General features: G+C 33.7%; 2 protein-coding genes and 1 pseudogene across 6 annotated transcripts; 2 read left to right on the top strand and 1 right to left on the bottom strand.

Annotated features, from left to right (window-relative positions):
* Positions 1-7,448, top strand: LOC100796830 (uncharacterized). Of its 4 annotated transcripts, none has more exons than XM_014777441.2 (7): positions 33-177; positions 363-410; positions 1,256-1,669; positions 2,400-2,467; positions 3,975-4,106; positions 6,056-6,217; positions 6,702-7,308. In XM_014777441.2, exons 3-7 carry the CDS (start codon positions 1,303-1,305, stop codon positions 7,011-7,013), a joined length of 1,041 nt encoding a protein of 346 aa, XP_014632927.1. In that variant the 5' UTR covers positions 33-177; positions 363-410; positions 1,256-1,302; the 3' UTR covers positions 7,014-7,308. The 4 variants fall into 4 exon arrangements, with proteins under 4 accessions (NP_001241091.1, XP_014632927.1, XP_006572871.1 ...); XM_006572808.4 differs by having other exon boundaries at positions 50-177; positions 314-410; NM_001254162.3 differs by lacking the exon at positions 363-410 and having other exon boundaries at positions 1-177; positions 6,702-7,448.
* A 1,228-nt stretch (positions 7,449-8,676) lies between these two features.
* Positions 8,677-11,876, top strand: LOC100789260 (tRNA 2'-phosphotransferase 1-like; annotated as a pseudogene).
* A 1,447-nt stretch (positions 11,877-13,323) lies between these two features.
* Positions 13,324-17,784, bottom strand: LOC102667445 (uncharacterized). 2 transcript variants are annotated; one of them, XM_041015703.1, is made up of 7 exons: positions 17,460-17,784; positions 17,287-17,343; positions 16,949-17,074; positions 15,579-15,648; positions 14,179-14,271; positions 13,936-14,049; positions 13,324-13,596 (listed from the first exon to the last, which is right to left on the bottom strand). In XM_041015703.1, exons 1-7 carry the CDS (start codon positions 17,609-17,611, stop codon positions 13,543-13,545), a joined length of 666 nt encoding a protein of 221 aa, XP_040871637.1. In that variant the 5' UTR covers positions 17,612-17,784; the 3' UTR covers positions 13,324-13,542. The 2 variants fall into 2 exon arrangements, with proteins under 2 accessions (XP_040871637.1, XP_040871640.1); XM_041015706.1 differs by having other exon boundaries at positions 15,582-15,648; positions 17,460-17,737.
* Positions 17,785-18,460: the final 676 nt, after the last annotated feature.

Here is an 18,460-nt window from a genome sequence, read left to right as displayed (position 1 = left end):
TATTGTTTAATTTAAATACACTTTATCACCCTTGTTTTTCTCTCCCTTATTTTTAATTGCTGTAACAGTAGTAGTATTTATTTTGAGCTTTCCATTTTTCTCTCTTTTTCAACTTTCAATTCAAGCAGCTTTGGAAAAACCAACCAGCCAACGGGTTTTTTTCACCTCCTGAAATTTGTAAGTTGCTTTGAATTGAATTTTCCAGAACATATACAGTGTTTTCTTCTTCTTCTTCTTCTTCTTCTTCTTCTTCTTTGTGTTTTTTCTTTCTTTCATTTTGTTTTTGTGTTTTCATTTTCTGGGGTGAGTTCAGTTGAGTTAATGAGTATCTTGTTGAGCTGAAAAAGAAATCTGAATACAAGTTTTCAGCTTTGGAAGAAGCTTGCTCAAGTGTGGAATCACAGTGACAGGTCATGATCTTTGCATTCTGAAGAATATCCACACACTGAAGTTGATACGCTTTTCATAAGAGAATAATAAATAAGAAATTTTGTTTCAATTTTTTATTTATTTTTGGTATTTATTACTATTTCCCCCTCTTTGTTTCAGCTTTCTGTCTTTTAAAGTTTGGGATAATGCTGGGAATGAAGCAGATTTATGCTAAAGGGTGTTGTTTGTTTTTATGTTTTTGAAAAGCCTTTGATGTTTTTGTATGGCTTATGCTTTATTCTGAACTCCAGCCTGAGAAATATTTGAAGCAAATGAATAAATTTTTTTTTATTTCACCAATTATTTTAGTCAAGTAGGGATTGTTTTTTTTAAAATTTTTTTTTATAATTGTACTATTTTACTCATTTTCGTTATTTTGCTTTTAGTGGCTAATATTATTTTTTTTTTCTTTTTCATCTCTTGTTAAGAGGTAAATTTCTGGTTCCTGTGATGAAGAAAAAACCCAAAAACTTATCTTTGATAGAAAACAACTGCATTTCTTGTTATGATTCTCTGCTTACTCTGAACCCGAAGTGATGAAATCCTTTTTAATTTTTTTTTCCATTGTTGCAAAGCTAAAGTCCCTAATGGATCTCTGCTGATAAAGTGAAGCAGCTTCTTGTGTAAAACTAAAATTTGCATCTTTGTTTACCTTGTTACTTGTCGGTGAGATCCTTAGATGGGTTTTCACTGTGCTTTTGTTACATGCTGTAGAAGGTTTGAAGGCATTGATGCTTTTGCTAAAAGCTATAATTTTTTGTAATGAATTATGCTCTAGTAATCCATTTGCTTTCTAATTGTTCTCTATTCTATTATGGGATTGTAGGTGTTGGTTTGGTAATATAGGCCTTGGAGTGGAAATTCAATATTTGTATGGAAGCCAGAGAAGGTATTAGTTCTGGGGTTACAGTGATAGGTGCAGAAGCTCCATCAGCTTACCATGTGGCGCCAAGGAGTGAAGCTCCAAACCAGGTTCATGTCCCTGATGGTGGTGGTGCTGCTGCTACAGCTGCACCTGTTGGTGTCTCACCTGTGAGTGCGGGGTTGGATGGAACAGCAGTTAAGAAGAAACGGGGTAGGCCGAGGAAATATGGGCCTGATGGGTCAGTCACTATGGCATTGTCACCAATGCCAATTTCGTCGTCGGCTCCGCCTTCTAATGACTTTTCCTCCGGGAAGCGGGGGAAAATGCGGGGGATGGACTATAAGCCATCAAAAAAAGTTGGTTTGGATTATCTAGGTAATGCATTTGTTTTTGTCTCTTTGATGATTTTAGTGTTGATTGCTCTTGTTGGTAATTAATATGGCTTATCAAATGACTTTTCTCTGTTTCTGATTGTGAATTTACTTGTTTGTCTTGGTCTTTGAATTTGCTTCCTGTCTAACTTGTGAATTAGTTTCCACAAATTCATGACAAATTCCTTATTATTTTTAATAGCTTACAAGCCATCCTTTTGTACCAAGAAAATTTGCAAAGAAAGGTACAATGAATTACTTGGGAAATTTGTTAATTTCATGCACGGATTAGGAAATTTGTGTTAGCAAGGGAGTCTGCCTCTCTTGACTTTCATTTGTTACATTTTTACTTTTTTGGGGGGATGATGAAATATGCAATATCATTGAGATTGAATGCTTCTGTTGAAATGACATGGTATTTCTTGAAAGGTAAGCTTATTTTTTAGCTTAACCTTATTATCATTTAGGTTGGTCATGCCTAGTCTTCTGGAGCAGAGTCTTTTGTCTTGGATTTATATTGGCATTGCTTAATCTCTGAATGGCATGGCCCCTATCCTAAATCCTAATTGGATTAGAAAATGTCACCAATATTGTGTTTTTTCTTTAAAATTCCTACTACTTCTAAGATAATTTAAATATCCAGGGGGAAATATATCGGTGCTTTTATAGATATTATTGCTTACTTTCTACGTGTCAACTCAGTTAAGTAATATCTATTGTTGGTACTTCTGTAGGTGACTTGAATGCATGCTCTGATGGTACAAATTTTATGCCGCATATCATCACTGTCAATGCTGGCGAGGTATGCTTCCCTGGGACAGGACAAGGGAAAAGCTTCATTTAATTTGCATGAGTTTCCTTTTGCTTTGAATTTGTATCAAGTGTTTCTTGTTATTCTTATCCTTGAGGGTAAATAGTACCTGTAGTGATGTGAATGTAAGGTGTTTTTGGTTGTATTTTTGTTTTTTATGTTTTAAAAAACTATATTATAAAACATTTTTTTGAAAACTAATTTTAGATAGTAGGAGTGGGGGAAGATGATGAGATAGTGTGGGGAAAATGATAACAGAAAACTGAAAGTAAGAAACCAAAATAACTTGGAAGATTTATTTATTTTAAACTAAAAAAGTATTATTTTTTAAAACAATTTTCAAAAACTAATCTTATCAAAACATTTTTTTTTTTGTATTTTTCTTTTTAAAACAGAAAATAGATTTCAAGAATGGGAAACAAATAGACCCTTACTATGTGATATGTGCCTCCCTGATTTTCTGTCACACCACTGGTTATGTCTTATAGACTAAAACTATCCATTGTGTGTAGGGTGTTGCTCACTTGCTGGTTTCTAGGTATACATTAAAATTTTCAAATAGACATTAACCATTTGCTACCCCTTTATTTGGAATTATAAATCTACTGAAAAAACTGCTTAAATATCTGTTTTTTTAATTGTTATTTATTTGTAGTTATAAGGATGACAAGTATATGCAACTTTTTCTTTGTTTTATGAGTGGAGTTTGCAAATGGAAATTCAAGTCAACTCCTGGAATACTGTTCCCTTGTCGCCTCACCCCCCCTTTAAAACCAATGAGAATACGAAATAAGCATTTGCTTCTGGCTAGGTATGGAGTATGGATATCTAGACATCTATTCAGTAGGAGTTCTGCCAGTAAAATAAATTGAAAATAGTTGAAAGCCTTATGAATTTCTGTGTGGTATAAGGTGTTATAAATAGAAATCATTTGTTAGGCAAGCATTAGTTTTCTGTTTTTACATGGTGTCATATAATTGTTCTATATTAGCATTTTTGTTATCATAGGTTTGTGTCTATCTACTTTGGTTATGATTCCTAGACTTGCATATTAATGCCGTTGTTTTGGATTGGCAAACTCACAGATGTTTATGAATAAATATGTAGAAATCTTGATATCATCTAATTTGAAATATGGAAATAGTTAAGAAAGGGGTGGTGTTGCTAGAGAGAATGAGAACATGCTATATGGTGTGGGAATTAACAAAGTTGCTAATGAATGGGATTGGATGTTACATTGGTTTTGGCGATATTAATTTGATGAGCAAACAATTGTATTTCTTTCTATGTTGACTTCTATGGTGTTACTGTTAACATGGTTCTAGTTCATGGCAAAAAAGTTTGAATACATGGGAGAAAGCTTAGTGTTTTGTACTTTTGAAGGAGAAAAGCCTTCATTTATACTTTCCCTAAGCAATGTTCATATTTTACGATGCTAAAACCTTTTCCAAAAGATAGTTGAATGAGGTTATTTTGTTTCATTCTTTGGCTGTTGTAGGACATCACGATGAAGGTGATATCCTTTTCTCAACAAGGACCACGAGCTATATGTATCTTATCTGCTAATGGTGTGATTTCAAATGTTACACTTCGTCAGCCTGATTCTTCTGGGGGTACTTTAACTTATGAGGTGCGGCAGTAATTTGTGCCATTGTTTTATTTTATTTCATTTTTGCAAGCTTACCTTTTTTTACCATGACATTTTAATCCATTTTTTCACAAGAATCCTGAATTTGTTTTAACTTTAAAGCTCATAAATTCATTTGGAACTTCTGTCAGACCAAAACACCTTTTCTGTTTTATTTTGCTTGCCTTAAACTTGTAGACTTAGCTAAATAAGCAATTAAGCATATATAAATGAAACTTGCACTCTTCCTTGTGCCTATTCTTTTTAGTGTTTCATAATGACCTTTATGACTCATTCAAGATGGAACCATTATTGTTGATGTGATTTATTTTTTTCTTTTTCAAGTTTATGCTTGTTGTCTAGGCTATATTGCATCTGTTTGATATTGTATTTGTATGTAATTAATGCTCATGACATTAAATTAGGAATATGAATACAAGTTTTGGGGATTACAAAAATAATTATATTGCTAATATTTATTATTTATGGTCAAGACACAAATTGAATTACTAGTAATGTTGTCCTGAGTTCTGCAAATACTTACTATTTAGTAAATTAATTGTGGCTGTGAGAAAGTTGAATTCAATGATATGGTGCAATTTTACTAATATTTGTAGTCAATAGTGTCAGTGATTATGCTATCTGTTATCAATAGCAGTTCAGGAGAAGGTTATATCTTATGATCAATAATTCGTGAGAAATAATAATAATGAAAAATCATATAGGGAAGATTTAGAGTAGTAGTAATAAACAGACAAAGAAGGCACATTGCCAGTGAATCTTTGATGTGTCCCATCACAATTCCACTGCCATGTTCTGAAAATATGGAACTGTTTTTTTGTTTTACATGCTCCAATTCTAAGTAGTCAAGTGTTCTTATTAGTTACTACTTACTATCATCCTTCTTTTTTATTATTACTGCCTTTGATCTACCAGAATCATTCTAGTGACCTGCAATTTCCGGAGAATACCACAACCTTCTGGTGACAATCTCTGGGGATTTTTTCTAACTTGACATCATGTTTCAGCCACAGTTTTCAATTTCTGCTGTCAATTCCTCCTTCCAGCGACCTGAAATGCTTCTCTGGCCATTGCCAGTGGTCCTCTGCCTTGGCTGAAAGTTTTCCAGTGACCTCTCCAGCCAAGAATTACCACAGAAAGGCTCATGCTGAGCCAATCTACCAGCTGCCAAAAGCCCGTGAATGGATTTCCCCGTCATACTCAAGCTATTCTGTTTAAGCCTTTAAGGTCTCACCACTACCATTTGCCTTGCCAAAACATTTAATGGTGTCTTTCTAGTGACATTTTCTTTCAAACCAGATCCAGAAAGCTGCTGCTGCTGCCTGGCTTATTTGGGGTTTTCTTTTTGTTTTGTTTGTCTAAATTCTGCTGGTAGATTGTCTTCTTACTACTACCATTGTCAGCTTTTACTATTCATAGCTTTCTTCATTTTACCATGGACGGATCTCCTTGCAAAGTTCTTGTCTGGTGTCTTTTCACCTCCACGTGACATTCTATTTTCTATTTATCTCTTATTTAGATAAAAAATAAATGTTTATTTGCAACAAGCTTAAAGCGTAGCTTAAAGCTTGGAATTAGCAAATAAATATGTTCATGTATCTCATGTATTGTAGGGGGTTGAGTTAGGCATTAAGCCCAAATTCTAAGAAACTGTAAGAGAATTAAATGAGCTTATATTTATATTTATCAAATTATTTTTCATATTAAGAAGACTGCATGGTTTAGGTTTTACTTTATGTATGGAAATGACTGCCATAGAAATGTGGTTTTGATTTTTTCTTTGCTGGTACTTGATGATAATTTGCTTAAGTTCATCGTTGAGTTGGGAATTGTAGTTTTGTTTTTTGATTATTGACTTGTTCATGATGGTGCTATAAGCCTATACCTATATTACCTTAAGTTTCATTTTTCTGAAAACATTTCTTTTGTAGGGCCGTTTTGAGATACTTTCCTTGTCTGGATCATTCATGCCTACTGATAACCAAGGAACAAGAAGCAGGACTGGTGGAATGTCGGTCTCGTTGGCTAGCCCTGATGGCCGTGTTGTAGGTGGCGGAGTTGCTGGTCTTCTTGTAGCTGCCAGCCCTGTGCAGGTAAGTGATCTCCTTCTCTTCTCATTTAGTATATGCTCAAAATAATGGATAAGTGCATGTGTACTTATATGCTTGATAACTGAACCATATAATATTCCCAAAGTATATTGTCAAACAAAATGGGATTGAGAATTGAAGACAGCCAGCTTGCATGTCATGACAAGTGGTCGGTAGACTTTATTGTAGATTCTGCTATAAATTAGGCTAAGTTAAGGTATAATAATTCTTCCTCAAATAAAGGATCACTTATTGCATGTTCCCCGAGCATGTTATAAATGTGATTTTACAACATACGTCATCTTCGGTTATTAAAAATCAAAATCAAGTTTGCTTACTATACTTTTGAGATAGAAGTTTCTCAATATAAATCACTTCACTCCAAGTCTGATTTTAATCAAAATCAATTTTGTAAAATCAATATCCAAAATAAAGTTAGGAAATGCTCACCTAAAGGCACTTATGCATGGTCCTCTTTTATGTTTAGGTGGTGGTGGGAAGCTTTTTACCAAGCAGCCAGCAAGAACAGAAAATAAAGAAGTCAAAGTCTAGCGATTATGGAGTAGCAACTGTTACTCCAACCATTGCAGTGTCTCCTACACCACCACCTCCAACCAATGCCGAAAAAGAGGATGTGAATGTTATGGGTGGAGCACATGTACTGCAAAATTCTGGAACCCTTAACTCTAACCTCACTCCTCCCAATGCCTTTAGAAGAGACAACTGGGTCAACATGCACTCTATGCCAGACTCAAGAAAGTCAGCCACTGATATTAACATATCTTTGCCTGATAGTTAAGTTGATGTTCGACGCTCACTCTCGATCCTCAAGAACTCTTGCTGACAACATTCATGACTCAGCTGTTTTATTAATGTTTACAGTGTTCTCTCTCTTATCTAAAGATTGTTTCAAACGTGTCTGATGTTTATTACCATAGGATTTAGTTTCAGTGTTGTAAGTTGCAGCTAGTTAGAGTATCTGATATATTTATCGGCTGATTAGGTAGATGCTGCATTCTGCAGAATTATGAGTAGGCTAATTCGGATGTAATGAAAACTTGTTTGCATATTTATTTATGACTGAATTTGTGGAAGAATTTGCCTTTTAAGTTTGTTATGTTTTCTTCTATTTGGTATGTTGAGGTTTGTTAGTTGTTACTACAGTTTAAGGATGTGCTTTGATGACATTCAAAAATATAAAAAAGAGGATGTGCTTTGATAAGCTTTACAAAAAGGTTTCTGTAATATATGTTTTTATATCTATTATTTTTTGAAGAATAATCCTTTGGAGGAGTAAAAGGAATGTGAAAAAATGAATTAAACAGGAATTTGTTTATAGTAAAAATATATGGGCAAATAGGCTTATGGAACAGTCTCACCTCATTTGTTAGGTTCAAAACTCCTGTGGTTTTAATTTTGACAAATTTTTCTAAACCAAATCCTATGCTTTTTAAATTAGTTCTATTGATGAATTTGAGAATGTAACAAGGATAACATCACTTTGTAAGAGAACATCAATTTGTGTGAGATATTGATCAAAATGCAAGAACTGTTACTAGAAAGGTGAATGTGCTCACGAAGTTATGAACAAAGACCCAGAAAGTGTTAACGGGTTTTACCTTACCTATTAGAAAATTGGAGTTTGAGAGGATCTTTAAAGGTAATCAGTGATAACGATCCAATATTTGTGTCACACTCAGCAAATAATTCTGATGTTCTGTTACATTCATTGTGTTATCTCCCAAAGAGAAAAAAAAAATTTGTAGTCTTAATGGATGGACAATAATTATCCAGCTATCAACATCCTATTATTAAGTGAAATAAAATAAAAACAATGAAGGTATATTTGAGTTTCCCCAGACTCATCCTATATGTTTGATCCTATCGTGGGTTCCAATGAAGGCCGTGATGCGATTTAACGACGTTTTCAAGTCTTGAATTTCTCTCACTTTCGATATAACATTTACTAAATTGCACCCACAAAAACACCCACATCCTATTAACGTTTCAAGATACCAGTGATTAAAAAACTTGAATGTTTAATCGCACTCCTAGAGTGTATGTATTTGGAAAATAATTTATCCCAATATGAAATACATTAAGCTCAATGACACAACACTCTTCTCTGTGTCCTCCTTTGAAAAGTGTAAATGTCTGTTTTGAAAGCTTGAAATGGCAATCCAAACACACCTATCAATCCAACTAGGCTAAAGATAGATAATTGATGACTCCCACTTATGCAGTTGATATTTATTGGGTGCAAATAGTAAGATGGCAGACTAATTATTAAGATGTGTTGATTAAAGAGATAGGGCCTGTTTTATTTTTGTGAATTGCACTTTCTTCACGTGTTGTTTTGCATGGTTAAACAAGGGAGACAATTGTAAAGGAAAAAACGAAGGGCAAGCGCATGCAAGTCCCACATCGTTTGTATGAAATATATGTCGAGTGTTTATAATGAGATGGGAAGAGGCACAGTAGTGCTGGGCATGGTGACTCGTGCCTGTAACCCAAGTGGGAGTAATAAAATGTGTGGAAGGTGTCACCGTGGGAGGGTGTTGATGTTCTGGAGGGACACGGGTCAGCATGAAGGGAGTGTCCTGAGTCTGCCTAGGGTTCCGTTACAGGTGTTCCGAATCAGGCGATGGATTCAATTGTTGTCTTAGCAGAGCAGCGCCCAGTTTGGTGCCCTTTGTTGTTCCTCCAAAACACCAATATCAGCAGACATCAACCCTCATTTTTGTTGCTTATTTATTACAACAATTGTTTTTATAATGCATATGTTTTTGGAGTAAAAAAAGGAGGAGCTTAATTGGCATATATATAGATACATTGATTAATTAATTCTAAAAAGGAGGTATTACTTTATCCCAAAGTGAACCGACTTGATAGAGAAGATTAGTTGGATGCAAATAAGAAGCCTCACATAACTTTGGTTAAACAAAACAAAAAAAAGAAACTGAGTAGGAGAAACCTCCCTCTCTTCTCACTTAGTCTATGCTCAATTATATTATGCATAATTTCATGTGTACTTGTGTGCTTGAACAATGAACCACACAAATTTCTTCAGAAGTATACTGCCAAATAAAACCGGATTGAGAATTGATGAGAAGCTAGCTTGCTTAACATGACAACTGATTAGGAGATTTACTTTTGTAAATTCTGATATAAATTAGGCAAAGTTTGGGCATAATTCTTTCCTCACATGAAGGATCACTTATTGCATGTTCCTTGGACGTGCATTTATTTTTATAAATGTGATTTCACAACAAAATTGTAACTGCCAAATAAAACCGGATTGAGAATTGATGAGACGCTAGCTTGCTTAACATGACAACTGATTAGGAGATTTACTTTTGTAAATTCTGATATAAATTAGGCAAAGTTTGGGCATAATTCTTTCCTCACATGAAGGATCACTTATTGCATGTTCCTTGGACGTGCATTTATTTTTATAAATGTGATTTCACAACAAAATTGTAATGCTCCGTTATTACAGATTGAAATCAAGTTTGCTCTTTAAAGCATGTTTGACTAAAAGGAAGAAAAAGTTCATGCGTTACTATAAATTTGAGAATCTCAATATAAACCTCTCCATTTCAAATCTAATTATAGTCAAAATCAATTTTGTAAAATCAATATCCAAAGCAAGGTTAGCATATGCTGACCTAAAGGCACTCTTAGATGACTTATGCATGTCCTCTTGTATATTTAGGTGGAGGTGGGAACTGGGAAGCTTTTTACCTTGCAGCCAGCAAGAACAAAAAATTAAAGAAGCCAAAGTCTAGTGATTATTGCAGTGTCTTCTGCACCATCACCTCCAAACCAATGCTGAAAAAGAGGATGTGAATGTTATGTGTGGAGCACATGTACTGCAGAATTCTGGAACCCATAACTCAAACTTCACTCCTCCCAATAATGCCTTTAGAAGAGACATGTACACTATGCCAGACTCAAGAGAGTCAGCTACTGATATTAACAGTTAAATATTAGATTAATGTTGTCATTTATGTTATGTTTAACAGTTAATTTTGTTCATCTGCCCTTACACTACAATTATTGACCTTTTGTCTACAGGCTGTTGAAACTGAAAGCTTATTGAAACCAATCCTTTCAGCTGAAGAATTTCCAGGTGCGTAGTTATTGGAGATTTGGATATGTTATGATATACTAGAGTCTTGGTGAACACTGTACATAGCAATGCACTCACTTCTGAATGTTATGTACATATTTATAATTTAAAATTATCTTTTAATTGGGGTATATGTTGCCATATTTATGGTTACTGAAGTGCATATTGTAATTTTTATTAACACAATTCTAATAACTGAAGAGCACCATATCTGTCTTTTCACGTCATTCAATAAATTTTAATTTTTTCTGTATTGCTATTTTATTTGTTTCATATGCTTGGTTTTCCCACTATATGCAGTTTGTGTGCATGGAACCTACAGAAAGAACTTGGCATCAATTCTAGGATCTGGTCTGAAGTGTATGAAGAGATTGCATGTTCATTTCTCTTGTGGTTTACCAACAGATGGAGAAGTAATTAGTGGTAATGTGATATACTATTTAAAACGGATCCTATTTACACATTGAAATTCAAATTTAGATATCTTTGTTTTATTTTGGTTAGGCAAGTTAATTTTCCTTCAGGAATATTAAGGATGGTAGTATGGTTCTCAGCTTTAAAATACAGAAGGAATGACAATAAAGATGTCTATTATGATTGATAATGTAGATTGGTACCAAACATGGAATCCAATTGACAAATTTCTAGTTTTGCCTCTTACCCTTTAACTTGTGTGTTTTTTTCCCAAAATCCAGAATAATAGGAATTTTAAACTTATTTCATGAAAGAGATTCAAATATGGTTTAGCTAAGTCAGTTAGTAACTCAGAAGCAAAAATACCTGCATACGTTAGTGCTTTATTAGTGACTAATAATTTCTTTGCAAGTGATTAATCATATTATAGATAGTTGTTTCAATTTAGCAATACACTATCTATCAGAGGTACCATTAATGATCACAGCTTGGATCTATTAGGATCTCTTTACTCCTTCACAACCTATCTGTTGGAGGGTGGAAACCTTGGAATTGGAAGTCTCCTTTTTTTGGCTGACATGGGCATTACTGTGTCCTATGAAATTTGTTTAGAATATTAAAGTTCTTGCATGAACCATTTTACTGAATTCTTTGAAGAAGACGGTCTCGTCTTATCAAGTACTTATGTGTAGCATGATCTTTAGTATTTTTCAGTAATTCCCTTAGATGCAGTAAATTCTAGTAGTTTGACTGGCCTCTTGTGTACCAGTTACTCATCTACATCTTTTTGTTTTTCCAGGTATGAGGCAGGATGCCAATGTTCTGATCTTTCTAGATGTTAGAAAAGCATTAGAAGGTATGATATGATAATAAGCCAAACATGTTCTGAACTAAACGTGTACCAGTTTTGATTTTTTTTGTTGTTTGTCGATAAAAAGTAAAATCTACAACAAATAAGACTGTTGATTGCTACTTCTATATATTTTTTCCGAAGGTATGAAGCTTTAAATTTTTTACAACAAGGTGATCTTGACTGAAGGTTTTGTTGGTGTTGTTCCTCCCAAGTATTTTGAGAAGATAGAATCATGGCCTAACAGACAGCCCATTACCTTTTAAAGTTCTCTTATAATTTTGCTTTTACTTAGGATCATAGTACGTTGAGGATTACTAGATGATTGTGTAAACCTCTCGCATGAATTACTATTTGATTCCTAGTTTCTTTTGTTCTTTAAAATGATTCAGTTAAGTTTACTTTGGGTCATTGAGTTATATATACTATGTTTTTTTTTTAACAGATTGAGTTATATATATATGTAAAGATAGAGTATTATGTAACATTATCAGTTATGTTTTCATGTTGAATTTTTAATTATTCATCCTTATTTCAAAATTATGCTAGTTACCTTTTTAATCAGTTTTATAGTTTTTAATCAATTTCAGAAGCTTATCCTGATTTTATAGTTTTTAATCAATTTTAACCAATAATATTAATAATATTAGGAGTGTGTTACACTTCTCAGCCAAGCTTTCTCCCATGGCCCATGGGCTGACCTGTAAATTTAAATGAATATGAATTTGTGCTTAAGAAATTAAGACCTGTTTAAACGAGTAGAACAGAGCATTGAGCAATATCCAATGATGGCTCGAATGGCAGTTTGGTGATTAGAACGAAGATAATTGGCAAGGTCTACATAGTTCACTTAAGAACATAATTAAAATGAGAGAACTCACAGAATCACATTTAAACAACTTTGTATTTTTTTTCAGGTCTATATAACCCTACAGTTAACATGTTAGTTACAGTGAAATGTGTAATTTTAAATGTGTATTTTTTAAATTACAAAAAAATGCATATTTTTGGGTTGACCTGCAAATCATTGGGGTCATCCCAAGATAATTGTTTTTAAACTAGTTTTTTTATTTAGTTTCATGATGCTGTTACTCCACTCTCTGAAACAGAAGCAGTGGATCTGGTCAAAACTGTTTTTGCATCAGCAACTGAGATAGATATATACACAGTAAGTTTGTGTTACATTACATACATAAATTACCATTTGACTGTAGGATAAACTTGTAACTTACTGTGGATGCTTTCGCAGGGAGTTAGGCTTCAAATTGCCATCCTAAAATGCTTTACACAGAAATTTATTGTTGGAGATACCAGACTTGGATTGAGAATGTATGAAATGCTTCTAGAATTTTAAAAAATGACGTGGTGGGTTTTTCACATGAAGCGAAATTAAGCATGGTAATTCCAGTGAAATGGATTTGAACAAGTACTAGTCTGTTCACATTATAACTAGACAGTTTCTAAATTATAAGATTGAACAATTTCTGAACAACGTATGGAAGTGAATTGAGAACCAGAGTTACCAAAGTCAAAATGCACCCTGTTTTTGGTCTCCGCAATGCTCCTATTATAATCAGATTCCAAATGCTATATGCACCGAAGGTGAATCATGGCAAATGCATTTGAAAAACAACACAACATAAAATTCTTGAAACAAGAATGCTACATTGTTAGATTGAACTCAGCGAAAGAGTAAATAAGTGGACCAATTAATGAAGTTCAAAAAGATATGGGTAACATCTTCATTTCATTCCTTCCCCCGAGAGTTTGAAGTACTGTTCTCAATCATTTCTACAATTCCAATAATCATGAAGAGTTTGCTTTCAATGATCTTGTGAGATTTTGTATCTAATACAAAAGTATACAAGGTTACAATGTATATGAAACAATATTTTCTTAGATGCTGATGTGAATTCTGCCTAAGTTTTTTCATCATATGGTGTCTTGAGATGCCCATCCTTTCTTCTCCAACTCTTGTCTCAGTGCCTGCCAGCAACCATTATTTTTCATCACAAAAATATTTAGAAAAGGATTTACATTCTCTCGAGCAAATACTCTCTTTATTGTACATAAAAAATATTCTTCAACTCTTGTTAATGTATTTCTGATCATAGTTAACCAAATTTACCTTCAGTTAAAACATTTGAGACTCAAATAAAGTTAAAACATTTAGAATAAAGTTAAAACATTTGAGACTCAAATTTAGTGGATCTACTTGAGTAAAAAATGCTTCACATGACATGAAGGAAAGGGGAGTTTTACCCTGGAACCAAGAATTTCTTTATCTAACTATAGAGAAAGCACATATGAATTATGGAATCATACCTTTATTCTTTTTCTGTTCACATCAAAATCAAAGTTTCCCAACCGAGATGCAGAACGATACTCCACAGTAGAACCCTTACCCGGAGGAAACCAGAACTCAACATCATCCACAAACTGTTAGCACATGACAGAAAAAAGGGAGAAGGAAATTAAAGATGGTTCTTGAATCTTGATATCATCTAAAATGTATAAAAGGATAATTTTTCTTCATGATGAGTTTCCTTAGATGTAAGTTACACTTACCCCCAAGATTGAGCTTTGGTACTCCACACGAATATAGTCTTCTTTCCTTTCAACTATCCGTGGTGAAAATTTGTCTGGTGTTGTTGATTCTATCTGTAAAATTATCCGGAACTGGTTTAACTTTACTTCAATGATTGGGAAAGTGCAAATAACCAGCTATTATTACAAATCGATTAGAAATTAGAAAAATGTTCAAAAACATACCCATTTAAATACACTCTTTATTAATAGTAAAAAATTATTAGAAATTACAAAATCATGTAAGTTCTCACTCTTTATTCAATGAGCTCCTCTCATGACTTCATAATTTTCAATCAATGTTGTTAATGGCGGATGGCGGTTCATGGCGGAAAGTAAAAAATCCGCCATAAAAATATGGCGGATGGCGTAGCGGAAAATGGCGGAAGTCATGGCGGACCAAAAAAAAAAAAAAACATATATATAAACTCATTGAAATTGAAAAAAACAAAGGATTGCATTCAAATAAACTAAAAAAGTTTCATGAGTTCATACAATAATCAAGTACCAACACCAAATAAACTCATTAAAGAGGATGATGGTTCAGCCATTTAAAAGAGGACTGAACAGAAAAAAAAATTGTGGTGTCAAATAGAAAAAAAAATTAAAAATGGGACTGTCGAAAGTAAAAGGGGGTGTCAAATAGAAAAACGGAAAAAAAGCTGCAGACATAAAAAAGGGGTGTCAAGCAGCAAAAACAAAAAAAAGGCTTTGGCCCACCCACCCGTATAAGTCGAGGTCGCGGTTCTGGGTCGTCTTCTCCGTTCGCGTCGCCGTTGTTCACGCCGTGCTCGTCGCCGCCGTTCACGCCATGGGTCGTCGCTGCTGGCTGCTGTGTGCAGCGGGTCAAGCGCGGCTGGTTCCGAGGCTGGTTGCAGGGGTCGTGGCTGGTTCCGAGGTCGCGCTATGTTGAAGCTTCGAGGGTTGCAGCAGCGTTCTGAAAGGTAGGGGGGGTCATGGTTTTCATTAAGTTTTCGGGTAGGGTTGGATCGGGTCAGCCCAACTCCTACCGCGGACAAAAAAAAAAATTCTGCCATTTTCCGCCTCCCCGCCACATCCGCCATGGCCGCCATGGCTATGGCGGCCGCCATGGCGCCGCCATCTTTAATCCGCCACGCCACCGTTATTCGGTGGCGTTTTTTCAGAAAACCGTTACGCAACTCCGCCATGGCGCCGCCATGGCCGCCATTTAACAACACTGTTTTCAATAAATTTTAACCGATAATAGAAAGTGTATTAGAAATAGTGTTACAAAGTGTATATTCACTATCACTCCTTTCATAAATTTTATAAATTATAATCAATGTTGATAAAATGAGGGAAGGAAAAGAAAATTTCAATCCAGTGATAACTCAAGATTTCAGTTCAGTTGCATTTATTACCACGTCTATAAGTTCCTCCATTGCTTCTTCCCTGCTCACAGGTTTTTTCCTACCTTCAGGATTATAGTTCCTGAAAAAGAATGAAAATATTAAAACAAAGTGACATCATGATTCATCTATGTCCAATAATAAAGTTTGGATTTTGGTGGGACCATGCTCAATACAAGGACCAAAGGTAGTGAAAAAAAAAATTTCAAAAAAAGAAAAAGTAAAGATTGCACTACTTTCACCGGCCAATGCGTGTGTGACCAATAGTTCATTTCTTATGTCAAGTCAACAATGTTCAACAGTCAATAGTCCAATATCGGTTGCACTACTTTCACGTGGTTTAAAACGTGATAAATTGTTCCAAGTGCACCATTATCTATTGCAACGTGATTCTCACAAATATGTCATAGGTTCCTTTTGGATTAAATCCAATAAATAAATAAACCCTGACTGCTTAATTATCTCCTAAATCTAGTTGACCAGACCCTCCTCAACACGCAATTTTGACATCACAAGTTACTTGACGAAAATTAAGGCCCAAAAAAACATTATGGAAACACTTTAACTTTGAGCATGTTTGAAAAAGCTTAATTAGACTTATCTTATAAGTACTTGTGTAAAGTTCTGTTTGGGTAAACTTTTATAAAAACATTTACTAGAAAAGAAAGGAAGAGAAAAAATGAAATAAGTTTCTCTTTTAAGTTAAATTTAGCTTATATATAAGTTAAAAAATAAACTTTTGAAGAGTTAATACGAGAGAGCTTCTACCTATTGACTTATACATTAACTAATTTTATAGCTTATAAAGAAATTAATTTTATTTTATTTTCTCTTATAAGTATTTATGTAAGTGTTTGAAATAAATTATGAAAATGACTTAATAAAATAACTTAATGATATGTGATTATGATATGTCTATAAGTTGTTTTCAAATCATGTAAAAAAAAGTTGTTTTCAGATTATTTCAATAAGATTTCAAGAATAATTTCCGAAAAGCTTACGACTTATATAAACAATTTATATATTTTTTTTAGGAAAACATCAACTTGCTCTAAGAATAATTTTTTTAGAGTTATTTATTATCCTTATTATTTATTTTTTTAGAATCTAATAATTATAATAAATAATTAATCTTAATCATTAAATTTTAAAAAAATCAATAATTAAAATAAAGTGAGTACCTCTTTTAAAGTGATTTTTGGAATAACTTTCCCTCCTCATTTTTATTTATTATAGAAACAACTTATACATAAGCACTTACATGATGAATACTTAACTAAGTTGTTTATCCAAACAGACAAGTAAAAAAAATTGCATTTAATTCATATAATCCCATAAATCGAAGGTGAAAATTAAAATAAGAAAAAGAGGGGAACTTTAACCATGGAGGAGCATAATGTGTGCGATCACTGATATTCTCAGAGGTTGACACGCAGTTCTTAGTTGCCGGACACAGAGCTAATGCTGGTGGGTTTTTCTGCACTCCAAGATAATCAGGTTTTTTCCCACTGCACCACCAAAACACAAAACCCAAACTCAATTTTCTCTTTTTTAACCACCACCCATTTCCAATACAATACAAAACTGAAACTAAAATCCAAAAGGGTCTCCAAACCCACCAACAAAATCAAATCTTGAATACAATTTACATTCAAAATAAAATGAAAAAACTAAATTTTCCAAAAAAGAAAAAAACCGAGGAAAAACAGAGGAGGGGTACCCGAAGTTGAAGATGGCACCAATGGTCGCTATTTCACTGCTTCTCAATATGAGTTCTCTTCAATACACAAAAAGAATTGAAATGTAAAGAGATTTCAGAAGATGGGTATGAATAGTTATAAATAATCAATAGAAAGAAGGAGTGAGAGAGTGTGAGTGTGAAGAAGTAAGAACCTTCGGTTGATTTGGTCGGTGGGGGTGTCATCGTTGTGCTTCTGACAGAATACAATACGGGGAAGAGAAGAAGCATTGGTTCTACCATTGTTGTTGGGTTTGGTGATAAACTTGAGGTTGCAGAAGGAGCTTGAAGATGCCATTGAAGCCATTATTGTTGGGAGCTGAAAATAAAGGTTCAAGAAAATTAAGGAACTTATGAACGTATCTTCACATGACGAAATTAGTTATAATAATTTGAGAATGTGACCCGAAAATATGGAATGAGATGTGAATCATGTAATGATGAATATAAAAAGAAGGTGGGTGGTGGGACGCTTCGTTTCCGCAACATTTTTTTTTTGTTTTTTCTTTCTCCTTTTTATGGATTTGGATATTTAGAAAATAAATATATATTTCGATTTTTTTAGAAAATGGACAATTTTGGATACTAAAAATATCCACAAATGCTTATCTCTGTACGAAAAGGTTTTTGTCAAATTGGTAAAAATAATAATGCTTACATTTTTTAATTTTAATTAGTATGTATTTAGAAAATTATGTCTATTCGCATATACATCCGAGTTTCATTTTTTCTCTATTTTGTTTTGATTAGGAGTGAAATAAGGAGGGGGGGAAATACTACTAGAAGACAAAAATAGAGATGAAATAAAGTAAAAAGAATGTTATTACGATGTTTTCTTCGGGCCTAGGATTTATCCTTAGTATGTTTTGGCTTATGATAATTTCTTTTATACGAGGACAAAGTGGATGTTTTAAGTGATGTTTAGATTTTAGTTTAAAATGCAGTGTTTGAATTTCGTAATTAATCTAATGATTCACAAATTCAGTTCCACAGAAAGGAAAGGTTTCGATGCTTTTACAAACTTTATTTCGCTCCAAAGTTCCTTTGCAACTGAAAAATAAAAATAAAAATGCACCGATATATCACCGTCCATGAAAGAAAAGCGTGCTCTTCATTTGAAGCATCCATTTTTTCTTTTGACCCCAGCTTCAGCTAT

The sequence above is a fragment of the Glycine max genome, chromosome 1, assembly GCF_000004515.6.
Source record: "Glycine max cultivar Williams 82 chromosome 1, Glycine_max_v4.0, whole genome shotgun sequence".
Classification (NCBI taxonomy): Eukaryota; Viridiplantae; Streptophyta; class Magnoliopsida; order Fabales; family Fabaceae; genus Glycine; species Glycine max.
The sequence above is the reverse complement of the archived record's forward strand: the minus strand, read 5'-3'. Positions and strand labels throughout refer to the sequence as shown.